Source organism: Glycine max, chromosome 1 (genome assembly GCF_000004515.6).
Source record: "Glycine max cultivar Williams 82 chromosome 1, Glycine_max_v4.0, whole genome shotgun sequence".
NCBI lineage: Eukaryota > Viridiplantae > Streptophyta > Magnoliopsida > Fabales > Fabaceae > Glycine > Glycine max.
Window position 1 is genome coordinate 7,347,616 of NC_016088.4, and position 20,980 is coordinate 7,368,595.

The window sequence follows — 20,980 nt, forward strand, 5'->3', positions numbered from 1 at the left end:
TATCCCTCAAGTCACACGGTTTAAATATCTTGGGTCTGTAATACAGGATGATGGGGAAATTGAAGGGGATGTGAATCATCGCATTCAAGCAGGATGGATGAAATGGAGAAAAGCATCGGGGGTGTTATGTGATGCAAAGGTACCGATCAAGCTAAAGGGAAAGTTTTATCGGACTGCGGTAAGACCGGCGATTTTGTACGGAACAGAATGTTGGGCGGTCAAGAGCCAACATGAGAATAAAGTAGGTGTAGCGGAGATGAGGATGTTGCGGTGGATGTGTGGTAAGACTCGACAGGATAAAATTAGAAACGAAGCTATTAGAGAGAGGGTTGGAGTAGCGCCTATTGTAGAGAAGATGGTGGAAAATAGACTTAGGTGGTTTGGGCATGTAGAGAGAAGACCGGTAGACTCTGTAGTGAGGAGAGTAGACCAGATGGAGAGAAGACAAACAATTCGAGGCAGAGGAAGACCCAAAAAGACTATAAGAGAGGTTATCAAAAAGGATCTCGAAATTAATGGTTTGGATAGAAGTATGGTACTTGATAGAACATTATGGCGGAAGTTGATCCATGTAGCCGACCCCACCTAGTGGGATAAGGCGTTGTTGTTGTTGTTGTTGTATTTTCAGTTTAAAATTTGAGGTGTTACACCTCTCACCATTGTCAAACATTCCTACTCATAGCAATATACTTGTCGACTATGGCTGAACATCCCTCGACTACGACCACGGGAAAATATAAGACAACTTAAAAAAAATGAGAAAATCCGTATTTAATTTTCACCGTGTGCAAAATTCTCTTAGACCAACAACAAACATGCACTACGAGCAAGATTAATATTTGACCTAGTGGGTTGAGGAACACCCGTGATCTCTAATCCAAGACAAAAAAAAAAGTGGAAGGTAAGACCTACGACAACTTATTAATTTTTATTAATAAAACAAATCAAATTGTAGGGGGGTGTATTGGATTAAGATTTTAAAAGATCTTTTTAGTATAAAAATTCTATGGATTTTAATAAGACTTTGTGAGAATGTAACAACTTTTAATTTTTTTTAGAAGACTTTTATGATTTAGATTTTGTAGTTTAGATTTTAATAAATTTCACAAAAATTCATAAGATTTGGAAGTACTTTATGAATTTACAAAACTGCATGAATTTTTAGAAAACATTTAAAATTATAAGAGTCAATAAAAAAATTTATATTTTATAATTTTTTTTCATAAAAATCGAACGAACATTTAGTACTCTTAATTTTTTCATAAAAGATAAATAAGTAAGTCACATTATCTTAATTTTTTCATATAAAATATTTGATTCAACTTTTGAGCAAAATAAACTTTTGTTCAATCAATAATTAAAGCTACTAAATTAGGTGTTTGTGAGTTTTAAAGCCAGTTGAAAAAGTCAATATAAAATTTCTATTCACTATTGAAGCCAGATAAAGTTTTGTTATTGCAAGTTTTAAAATCGATTGTCAGCATGTATCTCAATACCCAGAAATTCTTCTGCTGGAAAGAATCGTGGCAACCAAACGCAAAATTGATTTACTGCTACTCTTATTAGCTTCATGAACAACAGTGAGAATTAAGTACTTGAATCAATCAGCTTCAATAAGGATTATGTGGAACTGGAAGAACAATTATTCAAAACAGAAAAAAGTCTTTTCAAAACAGTAAATTGCTACAGTGAAGAGAAAGGAGAAACATCACAATTATAAATTAACATGTGATTATTCAAGGTTAACAGAATATTAAAGGTTTATGAAGTGTTGTAAATGAATATTTATATTGCTTTTAAAAAGGAGAGAAGAAATTGTGAGTAATAAAAGAAAAAGAAAAAAAAGGAAAGTTTTAAGGTTTTTTTAAGATTGTTTATGTATATTTTTATTGAAATATAACATAAAATTCATCAAAGTCCATACCAAAAGAGAATTTTATATTTTTGAATACTAGAATTTTTTTTTTAAAATTATAAGAAGTTTTAATTGAATACTACCAAATTTTGTTGTACTTTCAATAATTTTAAGTGAATACTACAATATTTATTTATGTCAGTTAAAAGTCATGATTAAATATCTTTTTTTTTTCTTAAAAAGGTCTTTTAATATCTTTAGGTGTATAAAGCTCTATTGCATTCACACATGGGAGACAATTTATGTAACAGAAATAAATATATATTTTATTTTTATAATGCGTAAAATTTTATTAGTTCAACAATAAATATACTACGTGAGTAACATTAATTTTTCACCTAATGAATTGAGTTTGAAAATCTTCAAATCTACACTTCACTTATTTTTAACTCTCCAAAGCATTTGATCGCTACTATGTTTGATACTTTGATACTCCTAATCTTTGGTTCAGGGAAAAAAAAAAAAACTTAAAGGTAAGACCATGGATCTTAGACCATAACTTAACACTTTTATAATAAAAAAATAAAATTGTAATCAATGTACACGTGGTTAATTTGAACAATCAAAACTTACAAAGAAAAAAAGTTAAGATACCAAAATTTTTGGATTAACGAAAAAGTTAGCAACAAAAAAATCCTACTTGCGCGAAGGAAAGTATATCAGCAAGGAGGGTCCAATCATTCATCCGCCTGTGACCACTTTCTTTCTTCTACCTTCTTACAATTAATTAAAACTCATTTTTTATCTCTTTTCTTTTTCTTTTCCTTTTTATTTATTTCATAATTCAATTTTTTTAATAAACTAGTATTATAAATGAAAAATAAAAAAACCTTCTCTTTCCCTCTCTCTTTCAACTGTGTATTGACGAGACAACGCTTTCAAAACACTTCATAAACTTCAAAAACTAAGCGTCCCTTCCTCTTCTCAACCAAACCCAAACAAAAACCCTAACTTTCTCTCTCCTCTCTCATTCTCACTCTCTCACCTCAATCTCTCCGCGTTTTCTCTTCAAATTCTCCAGAATTCGATTCAAATTTCCTTCAACACAATTAACGCAGATCGCGTTCTTGTTCGCACTTCAAAATTCGCGCGCGCACTCCATGAATGGAAGACAAAGACAGAGCAGCCTCCTCCGATCCCACCGCAGATGCTGAGTTCGCCGGCGACACGAGTTGGACACTCGCCGCCGATGACTCCGACGGCGCATACCTGTTCCCCGGCGACAGAGAGCGGAGCATACTCAGGGAATTCGTGTGGAACCTCGAACCGGACCAGCCGAACCGGATCGGCACCGACGACGGATTGTGGAAGCCGGTTCAGTCCTCTCTGACCGATTCGATTGAACCGGTCGCCGCCGCGCCGTCGCGGTCGAACAACCAATCGATTTCTTCCAGCTCCAGCGAGGATCCACCGGAGAAATCCACCGTCTCCGACGATAAACCGCCTGAGATACCGTGAGTTCGCGAAAACGCAAAAAAATAAAAAAAAGTCACTGCACTTCACTGCTTTCAACTTTGCTTAACACTTACCCTGCGTGCGTGGTGAGTCCGTAATTAACGTAAAATTGAGGGGGAAAAGTTTAATAAGAATAACTGAAAATCTCCACATCAACGAAAATCACAATCGAATCAACTTGTGCTAGTTTGTTTGTATGTATCCTATTTTATTTTATTCCATTTTTTTATTTTATTATTTTATTTTATTCGAGTCAGTGCAATTCCCTGCCCGTACAATCAGGAATCTTCTTACATACAGAACATTTATAACTGACTCGTTTTTTTTATTCGGTGTGGTTTTGCAATTTTCGAAAAGTCATGGTTGAAAAATCTAAAAAAGCAAGAAAATTAAGGTGTAAAAAGGAGAGAAAATTGTTGCCCTTTGGGGGTGTGTGAGGTTTTTTTTTTTTCTGCCCACGAGCACCGCCGCTATTGCGGCGGCAATGGCCTACTTCTGAGCCATCCAAGGCTTAGCAGAGTGATAATAATTTAGTGGTGTTCATTATTTTCGTATTATTATTGCCATTATTACACTTTGTTTTGATGAGAGTTTGAATAGTCAATGAAAGAAAAAGAATACCATAAGATAAAAATTGAAAAGAAAGGGTGGGTAATTGGGCTCCACTTTTTTCCTTTTTTCTTTATTGTTTTCTTAAATGATTTATGCTTGCACACTCTTGAATTTTTTTTGGGCATTAATAAGATTCTAACCACTTGCAGCTTTATGGTTCGAATTATTGCATGCTCATTTTTACATTCGAATGTGAATGACAGGGTTTTTGCTTTCTATGTATGATGCTTATTCAATTCAGTGTTATGAAATACTACGGAGTAGCACTTGCATTAATTAGCATTTTGTGCTCGTAATTATCATGCATTCAATATAAGTTGCATATGACATAATGCTTATTCCCCTAAATATTGATTGCGTGTTTTCATTTTAAGGCTTGTGGTCCATATTTTATGTCCATTATTTTCTAATTAAAAGAAAATTAATGTTCATTTAGGACTCAGTTTTACGTACCAGAGTCTTATGTTATGGGATGGTATACAATGGAGAACTATTTTTGTGTGTTTTGGCCTCAATGCAATGTGGATCTCATTGTTTTGGCCTTTGCACATAAAATGATTTTAATGATGATTAGAAAAATCTAAATTGGAATTAATATAACGAGGCTTTTAGTGGAATTTCCATCAATCTCCAGCCTCTGCTCATTTTTTATTTAGAGACTATTAATGTTGAAACTTGAATTAACGTGTATATCGAAATTGTCTTAACTTGGTTCCTCATGTGATTCGGATTAATCCGTCTGTGTCTCTATGAAACCCAACAGAAGATAAAGGAATACAATCTTATAACTAGTTTTACTTTTTAAAACATATGCTTCAAAACATTTACATATAAAATGTGTATATATTGTTGATATTTCTCTATACAAATAATATTGTGTATGATTGATAATGGGATGGGTAGCGATATAAAATCTGCTTCTGATTTAGGTTAATTATGACATCCTTTTTCTTGTTATTTTGATGATTTCTGTATGCTGCTTTTTTCTGATAAATTGTAGGTGAAATATTTTGTAGGAGTAAAGGTAAAAACAAGGGGCAAAAGCGAATACGGCAGCCACGGTTTGCATTTATGACCAAGAGTGAAGTTGATCATCTTGAGGATGGCTACAGATGGCGGAAGTATGGTCAGAAGGCAGTTAAAAATAGTCCTTTCCCTAGGTTTACAGCTACCTTCACATCAAACTAAACTTTAATTATATTACCAAAATTCCTGCCAATTATTATAAATATCCAAAAAATATCATATACAATTGATTATTTTGTGGCCCCTTTTTGCTTTTGTTAAATTTTCGTTTGTGTCAACATGAAAGCATGCTAACTTGAATTGTTTTAAAATATTCTTGAATCCTAAGACTTGCTTAAGAAATAAAATGAGATAAAAGGACATGAAAGAAATGAAATATGTGACAACTAACATAGCATGTACTACCAAATTCATTCACATCTCTTTTTGTTTGTGAATATGAAAGTAGCAAACCATGAAAAAAATGAAATCAATAATGATTCCAGACATGATAAATTTGCTAAACACAATCTATCTATATTTTCTGTGGAAAGGTCCGGTGAATATTATTGGCGGCTATCAATATATGAGTCTCTTTTCAATTTTGGTGTATAATGACCATACTAATGTTAGAACTTATGACTTCATACATATTATTCAAACTCTCACCATTAAATTGACTTCACAACATTGATAATTAATTATTCTGATGCAATTATGTCTTTTTGCAGGAGCTACTACCGGTGCACAAACAGCAAATGCACGGTGAAGAAGAGGGTTGAACGCTCTTCCGAGGACCCAACGATTGTGATTACTACATATGAAGGGCAACACTGTCATCACACCGTTGGATTTCCTCGAGGGGGAATCATTAGTCATGAAGCTGCCTTTGCCAGCCAGTTGGCTCCAACAATGTCACAGTTCTATTATCCAATTCAATTACCCAGAGATAATAATAATAATAATAATAGTTTCAGCTCTATTTCTCAGCCATGCCAAGCATATGATGATGCTGAAGGAGGATTAAGTGCTATGATGCCATTGCCAGCTGATGTATCGTCACAGTCACAGCCTTCCACGGATGAAGGGTTGCTTGGAGATATTGTACCCCCGGGAATGCGCATCAGATGAGAGAATTATTTGATGGTATATATATCCAACTATGCATGATCTCTCTATCTTGTTTTTTTTTTTTTTTTTTGTTCTTTCTAATATTATTATAACTGTATTATTTATTAGGTTGCATTTTTACAGGTTTAAAGGAGATTTTAAAAAACTAGAATCTCGGATAATATATAGGAGGTGTATCAAGGGAGACTAATTTTCATTTTAAAAATGTGAGAACTAACAATAAATCTTGGTCATACTACTTAAAAAATCATGCATTTTTAAAATTTGACCATTTAAATATAACTTCACAGTTTACATTTGTTATTCTCATTTTTTATAATGAGAAGTGTTCTCATTTAAAATACTCTCTATCTATGTAATTAAAAGTGAAATGATTTTATAAAAAATATTTATTATATTTCTCTAAATAAATATTATATGCACCGATAATGTTTTTTTGATAGGCTGAAATATATTATGCACCAATAATGTATATAAATATTTTATAAGGCATCCAATAACAAAATGTTATTTCTATTATAATAAATGTAATTTATTTTCAATAAAACTTTACAATTTTAGTTGTAGTCTTAAAGCCTATATTTACAAACTGCTTTAAAATATAGCCTATATATCATTTGTTAAGACGAGCTGCAGAGAGGAAAACAGTACTTTCAATATATATATATATATACATATATATATTATAATAATAATAATAATAATAATAATAATAATAATAATAATAATAATAATAATAATAGAGATACTCATCATGGCAAGGGGTTAGAGTTCAATGATATTGGTTTTAGAACAAGAATGCAGTTTGGGAATCAAAGAGTATTGAAGAAAAAGAGTATATATTTACAGATGTAAAAAAATTACATAATTATTTAATCATAATTTATTATATATCATAAGATTATTAAATTTTGAAAAAAATTCAAACGATAATTTATAATTAAATAAAAAAAAATTATCTTAGATTCCATTCATAAAAATTAAACTCTTAATATTTTGTGCACTCCTATATATGAAATCTAGAATTAGAGCTATCAAAAGTACTATATATGTTGACAATAAAGGGGAATTGATAAAATCTAGATATCTTAGAGGATGTTTGGTTTGATTGTTTTTTGTTTTCATTTTTTACTGAAAACACAAAACGGTGATGAAAATATATTTGCTTAGATTTCTGGAAACATTTTCAGTAAAAATGAAAACAGGAAATAACCAGAAAATAATAAATTCTCATTTTCAGTATTTTCTGAGAACAAAAACTCCATCTCGGATAAAATGAAATTACGGTGACAATAAATATAATTTTAAGCAAATCTAAAAATACAAAAAGACAAGAAATTAATATATCATAAATTTTCAGTATTTTTATTTCATGAAAACAGAAAATAAGAAGTCAAATCAAACATGTTTTCCGAATTCTAATCTTTTAAAAATGAAAATAGTTTTTAAAAAATGAAAACAAAAAATAGAGAAAATAAAAATACAAACTATACATACTCTAATAATTATACTCAGATCGATGTTGAGCCAGGGCAATAAATTATTTATGAATTTTAGGTGATTACGCCATAATTTCTGCGGCAAAAGTAGTTTAATAGATTATTATCTTCTATTTTCACTATTTCTTATACAAACTTTTGAAAACAGGAAGTAAAGTGAGAGTGTTATTTTTATAAAATTTTTCGCTGTAGTCATTTTTATAATTTTTTGGTAGTTGTCATTTTTATAATTAGAAGTAAAAATAGATAAAAAAAAACTAAAAACATTTTCTCAAATCAAAATTATCCTTCAATTTTGCTTTCATTGGAACAAAAAGTTTGTAGATGGAAAAGTTTGTTATTGACGATTACATTCTCGTATGACCTGACTTATTCTACCGGTAATGAAAGTTAAACCTTTTGATTATTCCCAAACAATAATAGCATAGTCTATGCGTCGGGCGATATCATTTTTGCTTAGGTCTGCTTGCCTGTGGTCGTCACTCCGCATCATTACCATCATAATGCATATTGATTTCTTAGTGACTACGAACTTCTCTGGCATTACTTTATCTTGACTAATGATGGTGTCTTCATCAGCACTTAGACATCTTAGGTTTAAAGTATGACTGGAGACAACTTAAGCAACCCAAAGATATTGCTCCTCAGATGTCTGGTTTTTAGATGCGTTGCTTTTATAACTTTACAAACAACGAACCTTTTGTTTTTTCCAGAAGAAAAATAGAGTGCTTTGGAACTATTTATTGACTCCATGAGAGACATAACTCAGAACAAAAATTATATAATTGATTATATTCATGTTAGAGAAGATACATAGGTTATGTATGAATTAATATACGTTATTAATTTTTATAATAATTATTTTAAAAGTTATATCAACAATAATATTTGATCTTTGAGTAATTCACATCCTACAAGTTTTCACACTGGTTGTGTCTAGTTATTAAACTCCGTATGTTTTGTGAATTTACACGCTCATAGGGAGTAAGAGAAGGAGTGATATATGTATAGAGAGAGACTTTATTTTGTTTATCTTTTCCTCATACGGTTCTTGAATTGCTTAATCTTCTTTAACCTCTCGACTTTTTTTATTGAAAAGTCAGTTCCGCATGATATATCTGTTTCTCTTTATTCGGCAGTTCAAGAAACCTTGCTAGGTCTTCTGCTGTCTTTAAAAAGCCAATTTGATTAAATATATATACAGCCTTAATAAAAAAAAAAATTGTCGTCTAGATCTGTCACTTTCAAAGAGAACATGCACTGTTTCTCGATAGAACTTCACCCTCAAAGTGAGGATGTAGGCTCATATATATAGAGATATCTACGAGGGTTTCTTGCTAGTAAATTGTGGTTGAAAAACCCCATTGCTATTTAGCACCTCCACAATTATTATTACCACATCTATTTTATTTAGCTTAACTAGTCATTATATTGGTACACCGTACTCGTATACTGTTACGGTTGGTGAAAGTTATAGTCTTATAGATATATAGGTCCCGTGGCTTCAAGTGAAGCATAAAGAGAAAAGTGAAAGGGAAAGCAAAACACCCCTTTTAGAGGTCAGGTTGACAGGTTGCACGATTGTTACATCAGATCAAGTTGCTGTCAGATGTTACCCATAACGAGTCGTGTGTGAGAGTCAAATGTGACTCTAGAGTGTTACCTTACTCAATATGATTGCGAGATAGAGCCTCGTGTAGTGTTGATGTCTTTGATGCCTAGCTACTTGGTTTGGAAGTAGAACCCAACCCATAAATGCCTTTGCCTTTACTTGCATTTCCTATATTGACTACACAAACAACAAATACACGAGGTTGCACGTAAACATGATCAAAGGAGTACCAGATGTTGTTGTTCGTTTTCATACGTCTGTATTTTATCATATTGATCAAGCATTTGTTTTTCATGTTGACTCATGAATTCTTGTAAAAAAGAAATATTAAAAATACACTTTCTATTACTTTTTTTAACATATTTTTTCAATGGTTAAAATTTATTAGAAATTATAAAATTTAATAGGTCTCATATCTTAACAAAATTCTCTCCTGAAAGTTTTTATAAATTTTATCTAATAAAAAATGTGTTACATAATATGTTCTTGACACTCTTGTCCTTGCAATAATGCATGCTTGCACTTGAATCGACCAATCCAAATATCTGGTTATCCATTTACTTCTACTACACCAGCATTTGATGGGCCAATAATCCTTGTCCTGATTTGTGATTCAGGATGATCAGGTGGAAGTGGAGCAGAGAAAATGCATGGACATGCATGCATCTTTATTTTCTGCATACTCTGAGCAAGTAGGCCACAAGTGGCAGCAATTTTTTTTCTTTTAGCAGCAAGTCCCTTTTAGCCATCTATTGTCTCGAGAAGCGAATCTAGTATTCATGCATGGGTACCATATAATACCTCAGTAGCAGGTAATTATCTACCTTGGGTCATATTTTGACCTTGAGCAGTTGAGCTGAGTTATATATATCATTCATTTTGTGATAGTTATATATTATTATATATGTATTTATACAGTTTAGATTATCATATAAGGAGTAGCCACCGTGCATAATGTATACTAACCAATTTAGATTGCTAAATTCTCCTTCAGGATTGTACAATTTATTTGAAACCTAAATTCCTAGTACACTTTCTTTCATGTCCATTATTTATAATCTATGTAGAAGTATACATTTTGTCCACTTAAACACAACTTTTGTTTTATCATTATGCTCAGATTTGACATCATTTTCTTATCAAATTTTAATTTTCGAGAGGGTTTGCTGAGCCATTTATTATAAGTCTGTGGTGTGCATTTTGCGTGCTTACATATTCATGGTTCTTATGTTACGTGGCTTTGAAAAAGATAGGGCAACGGTAAATAGGGGATGCTGGAGCGCAATCAGTTGCGTGGAATTCGATATTGCTTGGGAGTCGGCAGCCCACGTTACTTTATGCCACTCACTCCCACCTTTCACTTTCTTCCACTTTCCACTCCTTTCCTTTTCAGATTTCACCCTTCTTTTTTATTTTTTCATTTCCATGCTTTTCCCTCTTTTTTTATTCTCTTTTACCGCTTGTCCCCTCACCATTATAGTATATTTGGATTATATAATTTGAATTATTGGTTAATTCAACCGCAAAGTATCTTTAAACAATTCAATTATTATTTAATTTGTCTTGACGTGCATGTTATAAGTTCTCATTTTCAAGAACATAATACTACTTTGGGTATATATATATATATATATATATATATATATATATATATATATATATAAAAGAATCAATTACATAATTTGTTAATATCAATAAAAAAATAATTAGATTGATTAATTTATCATAAATTTTTATTTTATTTAAATATTACCTAAAATATTAAATGATTTAAATGATGATTATTTTTTAAATTTAACTAATGTGCATATCATTAACTTAATGAATACAGTCACTTTAGTATGAAATGAGTTTATATTATTAATGAACCTCATAATTAATTAGGAATAAAAAGAAAATTTAGTAATAAACTAATCCTCATATTTTAAAAAATTCACAATGTCAAACCCCTATTTGAAATAGAGCTATTTGTCTTCCTATTTTAAAAAATTTATAATTTTAGTCCAATCATTAATTTTACATATGTTTTATTTCTTTTATTTATTACAATTTAATTAATTAAATCATTATTGATGGTGCCTTAAATAAGTTAGGTCTTGGGTTCAATTAAGTTAAACTAAAAGAAATAAAACATTGACAAAATATAGAATTAGATTAAAATTATAAAATATTCAAAATAAAAAAAATTAAATGTCCCTATTTTCAAATAGAAAAAATTATAAATGTCTCATTTTAGGCCACCATTTTCACAATCCACCTCATTGGGCTGGGCCGATTTTGACTACTCTTCAAATAAGTTGAGTCTTAGGGTTATTATTCCATTCAATTTTTTTTCTACATGCAGTATATTTTAAAAAATTCTAACTTTATCTTTTTTACTTCTTTGTTTCTTCTTTTTTTTTTTCCTTTTCTTGTTACACCGTTCACTTGCCTTAGTTGTTGACTAAGTTCCTCCTTCCGTTGTGATTGGTGTGTGACAAGGGATTATACTCTATCTCTCTTTCGACACACACACAAAATAAACTTCACCACTAAGAGATATATATGTTACCCATCCGTTAGAGGCCGAAATAGAGGGAAACCATGATATTTATTTTTTACATTTGGCATTTTATACCGAAGAATAAAAACCTAAACATCAAACAATTTACATTAGTTTAGAAATAATATTTTTGAAGGTCCATCTTGTACTAGTGATTGCAGAACTTGGTACATCTTGTACTGGTTTTGTCTTCCTTTTCTGATAAATACAATAATATTTGTGTGTGTATTATGAAGGACTAGAAAACGCAATACTTTTTGGACTATCTATAATCATGTAGTTGACCATTTGAATTTGAAAACAGTAAATCATCATCACTAAGACTACGTATATGTATACAACCAAACTCCAACACTAGGATATGGCTTGATTTCTTGATAGAATAATTGCACACATTAAAATCTGTAACCGGTTATGAATCATGGGATGATTTTGCATATAGTTGAAAACTTTGAAATGAACTTTCCAGAGGCAACCATAGAATGGTGAAGATCAATATGGAGGGGAGAGACTCACGACGCAACAGGAAAGGAGGCCAACAGTGAATGGTGTGCGAGGAGGGATGAGTATATTTGAGTTTTAACTGAAGGGTAGTTTGGAAACTTCACCTCAATTGTTGGAGAAGAAAATTAAATGGTTCATGAAGAATAATCCTCAGTCTTATATTAAAACTCAAAAGCCTTTCTATTTACACCTACCAATTTACTAAAAACTCACTCTTTCTCCTTTTTGATATTTAAACTACCTAATTACCCTTCCTTTTTTATTTTTTTATTTTAAAACAACCCTCGTTTCGTCAAACCCCTAATTCTTCCCTAAATCTAGCTTATTCCCTCTATTCCTTTTAATTTGAATTCCTTTATTCTCTGAATCTATTTTGTTGTTTTAGAAATGTTGATAATTCCTCGGCACTCTCTTTTGGAAACCTTTTTATTTTTCATTTCAATTTTTTATACATCGAACCCACTTTGATCTTCTCGAAACATTTTTTTTTTTAATTTAAAGTTCTTTCTTTTAGTGTTATGTGTTGATACTCTCCAAAATTCGCCAAAAAAATTAATACATTGACACTAATTAAATTAGTGTATAGTTATATACATATTAGATTTTTTAATTAAATAATTATATATTTTTATATTCTTTTTTATTGAACGAATATTTACCCTATAATTTTGTGCAAATTATGATAAAGTCTGAGTAGAATTACGATCCTTTGTCTCTTTTCAAGATCTTCTCTTGTCTTCATTGTGAATGAAAGACAGTCAAAAATGGAAGTAGGGGACTTGTCATATCAAAGAGATGCTTCCCGATGAATAGGGTGGTACCATCTACTTGGCTTCCAAATTCATCCATCTCCTTTACTCGTCCTTTAACAATTTCACCATTTTGTGAGCCCACCTTTGAATGGATCTCTTAAAGGCCCACATGCTTGCCGTTGCATACGGTTAGGTCAAAAGAAAACTCCATTGGGTGCCTCCCTTTCTAGCTGAAAATACATTACTGGCCATTGTCACAATCACATAAGCTCATAGGAATTTCCTTTTCTCCCTGCCATGAGCTTCTTCCCATTTCCATTTTTTAGCTGGAATTACATATTTTTTAATATTATTGTTAGTTAAAAGTGTGACTATAATTTATGAAATTACAAGTAAAACTCATTAAATAAAAAGTAAAATCCATTTCATTTCATAAATATAAATATAACAATGCTAATTAAAAAATGCACTAATTAGTAATTAATATTCCTCCTTTAAGTAAATTTTTTGAGTAGTCCCCCCCCCCCCCCTCCCCCAAACAAAAAAAGAAATAAAAAAAATTATTACTTATATGGGTCTCAAAATATTATACCGTATCAACTTTTAATTGTTTTATTCAAAATATTTTTTTTTTCATTTCTCTAGAAACTCTTTACAACTCTTTTATGTATCATTTATTTTTATGATACTCTTTTATGTATCATATACTTACCTTCATATATTAAAAAATTAATTCAACTTTTAAATTTTTCTTGTTTCTTTTTTTTTTTAATTAATTTTCCTCAACTCTTCCTTTGTAGCACTGTGCATGAAGTGCATTTCGTGTCTATCCGTATTCCTATTTTTTAATTCATTTCAATGCCTTTGACTTGTGTCATGTCTGTTTCTTTCCTCTCTCTTTTTTTTTTTTCTTTTTCTTTTTCAATTTCTCTAACCCCTTCCCTGGATTTAATATTCTTATGATTCTAGAAAATTACGTGCATAGTTGTAGCTTATTAATCCTGTCAAAAAACAGTTGCAGCTTATTAATAAAGGCACTAGAGTGCTGTGATGCAAGATTACCACGAATATAAATTGACCAAGATACAACAAATTTATAAGTTTTAAGAGACAAGGAAGTCAAGGGAGCATACATTTAGATAGGGTGAGTCTAGGTTGGTTTAAATCAAGTTTAGTAATGTATAAAAAAAAGCAAGTTTAGGAAAATGTTATAAAATTAAAAAAAAATTGAATGGTTTGGGTTTGTGATTTTTTTCTTCCAATCCAAATCAAACCAACCTCATTATAAATGGGTATGGGTTGGTTCAATTTAAATCATCAATTGATGTATATATAATACTTTTTTTTAAAAAAAAACTCCTTAATAAAAATATAAGAATACAATAGCCATCATAAAAAATGCACAATTTTGTAATAAGAAAAACTCTAAAAATCTACAAAGTCTTTTATCAAACAAATAAAGTAAAACTTCCAATTTATTTATGAAATGAACTATAATATCCTAAACATACGAACGAAACCTAATATACAATGACTACCAAAAAATGTTTATCAAGATTTAAGAAGTTTATATTCAATCAATTGAACTAAACTTCCTTTTATATATATATATATATATATATATATATATATATATATATATATATATATATATATATATATATATATATATATATATATATATATATATAGATATATATATATATATATATAAATGAATCAATATAACTAGTTTGTTTATTTATTTTCTCGAATTAATTTGTTATCATTAAAAAAAGGAGAATATAAATAAACATGGTCTTATTATTAAAAAAAGGAGAATATAAATAAACATGATCTTATTAATAAAATTTTGATGAAGACCAACTACTCAAACCCATTCTTTTGGAACTAACTAATATCTCCTATCCTGATCAACTTTAGCTCAAATTATTTTTTATTCATGGTTGAAAACCTTTGAATATTTCTTCTAAAGAAAAACAATTCTCAGTGTGTGTGTAGTAATCCCCGATCAAAGTATATACTTGCAGCATCAATAAATCGAGCTTTCCTACAATGCAAATTGTCAAGACTTGCTACACAGCTAATTAAAATATGCCTTTCTTAAAAATGTTTTAGTTGTAAACATTGAGAGAGAAATTATTTAACAATTCAATGTTGATCCAGTAAGAAATAAATTCGGTATTCAAAAAGAAAAATGACTTTTATTTAATTTTTTTCTTATTTAAAATATGTCTAACATTTTTTTATTACAAACTTATAATATTTTGTTTTGGCTTGAATAAAAAAAAATCTAAATTTCATCACTTTTTGATAAGAAATTATTACCTGATTTTAGACCACTATTTAATTCATGCTTTTGACCAATTTTTATATGACATGTATTTAAACTTTTAAATTGGTCAGATCATAAACAGATGATAGACTAAGATCATAAAGTAACATAAAAGATTAAAAGTTAAACAAAATGATAGTTGTTCTTTTATTAAATAATTTCTTTAAACCTTTTTTCTGCTATCTCAATAATGTAATATACACACCTAATTCTGAAACTGTTAAAGGTGCATTATTCAGAAACCAGTGAGCACGCTGTTTCATATCACAAAGGACAATATTCTCCCTTCCACAATTAACATAGAGACCGCAGATTGTTGGAAAAAGTTGACAGTGAAAATGAAAGACAAATAATAAAAATGGAAACACACACACATATTCCTTGTAAACTTACACCTTATCTGCATCCTGAAAAGCAAGAATATCCCGTGTGACTTTTTTCTTCCAAGAGACACTAACATTGAGAATTTGAGATAATGCCTTTTTTCTACAAATGGGGTACTCACACATGCTCCACTCAGCACTGAAAAATGTTCCAATAAGAGGGAGAATCAGTTGTTGTGATCCCCAAATACATGCTACACTGTTGATAACATGAGTCAATTAATTGACAAAAAGCAAAATGGCTTTGTGAATTGTGATTTGTGAAGAGGCCGGCCAGAGCAATCTCAACCTTTACTATGCACATTTTTGTCTTAACAAGAACTAAGTCAGAAAAGTTGCCTGTTTAGCATTTACTTTTGTGAGTAATAGAGACAACACTTGTCCTTGTTCACTAAGCATGATGACTCTGAGTCACTGATGACCTACATTGTTGAATTAAGCAGTGGTGATTTTTCAGTTCCAATTTCACAAAGCAACATGTGATGACATCTACTATCCCTTTTATTTTCGTTTTTCTTGCTTTACATCTCAAACAACACTATACTAATATTAAACGAGTGAATCAATTGGTACTGAATTATTTCAACTTAATCAATAGTATCAAATTCAAGTTTTGAGAGTGCGACTTAATAAATTTGTAAAGGAAAAACTTTATTTCTCATGATAGTTTTATCTGATTCGAGGATAATTATTTTTCATGAAAGATACATGTGATTTTTTTATAAAAAAAAAACCTTATTAATTATATGTAAAAAGCAGACAAATGTTTATATGACCCCAAAAATGTACTCGGATGAAAACTTAATGCAAATTTATTTATTGATTCATCATTTGGTTGTATCTCTCAATTGAGGGGAAAGAGGATAAAAATTTCTAGCCGACTCTTAAATCACTCATCAATCTATTTGCACAAATTAAGGCACCCCTTGTGTGTGGTTCATTCCCCCGCAATGATTCCACATCCCATACGAGCATATAATTCTGTTGATATACAGACGGGTTTGATTCTTCTTGAGTGCCTATGGATTCTACCTGATTGAGCCCCACATGTGACCATTACCAAGAGCTAGTAAAATACAAGTGGTCCTCTCTTACTACGCCCCCAAGGACTAAAACAAATTGAAAAACATAGGCAACAAAATATAAAGGAACCGGCATGACGAAAAAGGTGTACAAATTCTCATGCTATAAAGATAGTATGTGTTAGAAAGGTGTACATGGATCAATTATAAGCTTTATTACCTTAACTAGTAGGCGACCTTACAACCACCTCAACCCACAAATTTTTTTATCTTGAACGATAAAGAAGTTTGTTTTACTTCCTCTTAGTTCTACAAAGTAATTATCCCTTGGTCAAATCTTTAACCTAAAGAATGATCCAACAACCACTTGATCTTTTTCAATGGCTAAGGAATAGGACTAGTTTAACCAAAAAAAATAAAATGGTGAGGGAACTAGGGAGCCTCCTCTTACGACTTACACCTTTCAAAATGATGCACATATCACGGGCATAACGGATTGACCATAGTGCTAAGTTCTATGTTAAAGGAACAACTTTGGCACGAGACATTCCTGTGCTTTAGCCAAGTTTAAAAATAAAATTGTTTATTTAACTTTTAAGAAAATTAGAAAACCATTACCATTTTTCAACCTTGGTAATGGTTCTCCCACGTCCAAGTACAATTTTTAGTTTTCAACCACTTTCATAGCATTAAAGGTGTTGGTCCCCTGATCTTTCTTAAGAACAACACATAAATAAAAAGCAAGTTTTAGTCACAGTTGGAGAGAGAAACTAGGATCCTTGCTACACAACCATGCCTCCGAAAAGACAAGTCACAGATTGCAATTTGTAAATAGGAACCAAGAACTAGACCCTGGCTTCAAAAAATTGAGTTACTATTACTTTCGTTTTAGTACATGGTTATTAGTAGACCCATGCTACCTACATTTCCATAGGAAGATGAAAAATTGGAAGACCCCCACATTAAAAGACAAAAAATTCATTGAACCAGAGAAGGGTTGAAGTTAACATTTGCATGAAAAGAACATAATTCCAGGAATATATAGTTGTACTTGATAAAGGAAGTAAAGAAAAAATTCAATGGAGAAACTAGTAAGTTCTTATATCCCATAAACATGAAAAAGAAAGACTACCCCTACCAAATAATGGATCTAAGGCCTTAGGAACAAAAACCAATTACCCACTTGTCTGTACATTGTCATTGCTTTCATCATATGGGGATAAAGACAAGACATTTTCAGAACTCCAGAGACATTCAGCTACCTCAACAGAAGATGCTTCAAAATGATGCAAAAAAAAAAAAAACCAGGATTTTGGCACCAACATTTCTTTCTCCCTATTCATCAACCGGTGCTGGTAGATTGAGATCAATGAGGCAAGGAACAGCAGCAGGAGGAGCACTTGGCCTTATCACAAGTGTGTTTTCCTCAGAACCTCCAACAAAATGGGACCTTTTGTGACCCCCCAAGGCTTGGCCTGACCTGAAAATCTTGTTGCAAATTGGACACTCATGTGCCTTGCTTTTCTTTGACTTCAATTTCTTCTTCTTCTTCCCCTTCTGGACACTGAGGTTGTTCCTGTTGCTGTGAGCCTTTGGAGCAGGATAAGAATCAGTGTCAGTGCTGTTCTCATCACTCTCATAAGCAGAATCATCAGAACAACCATTGTACATTTCATTAGTCAAGCACTCATACTTCCTAGTAGAAACCCCACCTAAATTTTGACCAAGAGAATCATCATAGTTGGACTTCTTAAATTTCTTTGAATCAAATGTTCTTGCAGCCACACCATCCTCTCTATCATAATTCTCCCAATCCTCCAAAACAAATTCGTTAAATTCACTGCTCCTGCTTCTTCCCCTGCTCAGCACCTTCCTCGATTCAACATCATACTCCTGATCAAAACCATTCAAGTACCCAACTTTCGAAGACTTAACCTCATTCCTGAAAAACCCATCATCATTTGAAACATCCGACTTAGGACCATATCTGAAATACCCAGAATCTGAATTGTCAGAATCATAGCCGACTTCAGCAGACTTAAACTTCAAGTCCTTGTTCTGTTCCAGCTCCAGCTTCCTCTCCACATAAGCACTAGACATAGAATTCTTACCGTAACCATTGATCATAGTAGTAACCTTGGTTTCAAGAGAAGGTGACTTCGTAATGACAATCGAGTTGTTGTCAGAAGACTCTGTGAGCAAAGCAAAGCGACCCTTGTAGCTAGAATCTTTAGACAACATCATCAAGCACCTAGCCACCTCTTCTTGCTCCTGCTCAACCTCTGACACAGAAGAAGATTGAGGTTGGTTGTTGTTGCTAAGGGTCTTGAACTTCATTCCCTTGGACCTCCTTGGAGCAGAAGAAGTTTCGGTGTCAGATTGACTATCCATAACCAATTTCTGCTTCTCAGTAGCAAACCTTCGCTTGTCCTTCTCAGAGTGACAAGCCATGTGGCCACAAAGAGCCTTCAATGATGGAAAACCCTTCCCACATTCTTTGCAGAACTTGTCAAGTTGCAAAGTGGCATTGGAGTGCACAAACCTCGTGGTCTTCTTGGGGTTCTCCCTGAGACCATAATTGTTGTTCCCATTTTCTTCAGACCCCAAATCCCTCTTCCTCTTTCTCCCACCATCAAACTTGAACATAGCATTAGCATTAGCAGCATTGTTGTTGTTGTTGTTCCTCTCTTCATTGGCTAAAGCTGAATGATGATGATACTCACTCATCATGTGAGTCCTGATGTGGCCACCCAGAGACTTCCCACAAGGGAACCTCTTGCTGCAATACTTGCACACAAACTTCCTCGTCTCCTCCATTGATTGATACGACATCATCATGAGTAACGAATAACGAGAACAATGAAATCTGATCCAAAATGTTATTGATTATTATTATTATTGTTATTATTATAATCCCCACCCCACCCCAGCAAAAACAAAAGCAAAGATCAGCAAACAAACTTTTTTCAACACTTACCTCAAAATCCGCAAGGACTGTGTTGTGTGTATGCACATTCCATGATCATGTGATGAACACACAAACAAACGGTTGAAGGTAGAGAGAGAGAGAGAGAGAGAAAGGTGAGGTGAGGTGAGGTAAGAGACTAAGAGACAAATTCAGATCAAGTTCAGAAAAACAGATCACGAAGCTTCTTGCTTTTTAACCCAGGTGGTGATCAGAAAGAGAATCAAAGGGTTCAGATGTGACAGTTCCATAAGTACAAAGAAAGGATCAGACCCACAAAAGAAAAAGGCATAACAAGAGAGAAGAGAAGAGATGTAAGAGACCCTTTAACTTCTGCTTCCCAAGCAAACAAAATTAACGGGTTTGCGATGGAAAAAATCGAATTTTGAGAGATGGGTTGTTGTTGTTTTTTGTTGTTGCTAGACTACTGAATATGCCCCCGAAGAAGAAGAGTTAGAACTAACCATTACTCTCTCTTTTTCTCTCTCTCTATATTTATCTCCTTGGTTCTCTCTTGTTGGTGGTGTTGTAGTTGGAGGAGAATTCCATGCATGGAAGAAAAATAAAATAGAGTAATTAAAAGGGCGGTTTTTTAAGAAAAGAAAAAAAAAAAAAGCAAAGGGGGCAAGGAATGATAGGAAGCACGTGTACTCGGTTGAGCACAGTTCGGTGGTTGATTGGACGGCCAAGATTTGAGGATCTCTTGGCCTGCGGGGAGTACCAGATATGGCAAGCCAAAAACCAAAACACCTTAAGCAACACCACACATTATCTGGTTGGTTTATGGGATTCACTCCCCTTAAATAAGATCTTCAAATTAAATATTGTAAATAAAAAAAATTGATTAAAAAAAATCCTACTAAAAACTCAAGTAAATTTTTTGACAAAAATTTAATTATCATATCAACAAATACTCCTTAAAAATTATCACGATAACAAAAAGAAAAAAACTGAAACACCCAAACTATACCTTAAGTTGTTGTTGTCTTGCTTCTAAGCTCACACAAGTGAAAGGTCAGAATCTCCAACCGTTATTGTTTTAAGCTCTCAGCGCTCAGCATCTCCTTCACTTCCACCACCCCATTGCTGAAAACGATATCTTTTAATTGCATTTATTGGAATTTATTTATTGTAACATTATGGTTTTAATACCATGTCTTTTTTTACCCTGTATATTTTCCATATTTCTTATGGTCATTTTCTTTTGTTACATATAATCGGTATTTTTTATGAGACAATTGTACCCCA

The 20,980-nt window shown here is 32.0% G+C and overlaps 2 protein-coding genes across 4 annotated transcripts; one reads left to right on the forward strand and one right to left on the reverse strand.

The window, feature by feature from the left end:
• The first annotated feature begins 2,773 nt into the window (after positions 1-2,773).
• On the forward strand, positions 2,774-10,762 carry WRKY32 (WRKY transcription factor 32). Of its 3 annotated transcripts, XR_005887065.1 has the most exons (5): positions 2,774-3,369; positions 4,999-5,142; positions 5,719-6,133; positions 9,847-10,041; positions 10,479-10,762. XR_005887065.1 is itself a non-coding variant. In XM_006573077.4 (4 exons), the coding sequence occupies exons 1-3, from the start codon at positions 3,020-3,022 to the stop codon at positions 6,116-6,118; spliced, it is 894 nt and encodes a 297-aa protein (XP_006573140.1). In that variant the 5' UTR covers positions 2,774-3,019; the 3' UTR covers positions 6,119-6,133; positions 6,242-7,467. The 3 variants fall into 3 exon arrangements, 2 of the variants coding, with proteins under 2 accessions (XP_006573140.1, NP_001237777.2); XM_006573077.4 differs by lacking the exons at positions 9,847-10,041; positions 10,479-10,762 and adding an exon at positions 6,242-7,467; NM_001250848.2 differs by lacking the exon at positions 10,479-10,762 and having other exon boundaries at positions 2,839-3,369; positions 9,847-10,115.
• Positions 10,763-17,796: 7,034 nt separating this feature from the next.
• On the reverse strand, positions 17,797-20,767 carry LOC100805520 (uncharacterized). Its single transcript, XM_003517778.5, has 2 exons — positions 19,745-20,767; positions 17,797-19,633 (listed from the first exon to the last, which is right to left on the reverse strand). Exons 1-2 carry the CDS (start codon positions 19,780-19,782, stop codon positions 18,103-18,105), a joined length of 1,569 nt encoding a protein of 522 aa, XP_003517826.2. The 5' UTR covers positions 19,783-20,767; the 3' UTR covers positions 17,797-18,102.
• Positions 20,768-20,980: the final 213 nt, after the last annotated feature.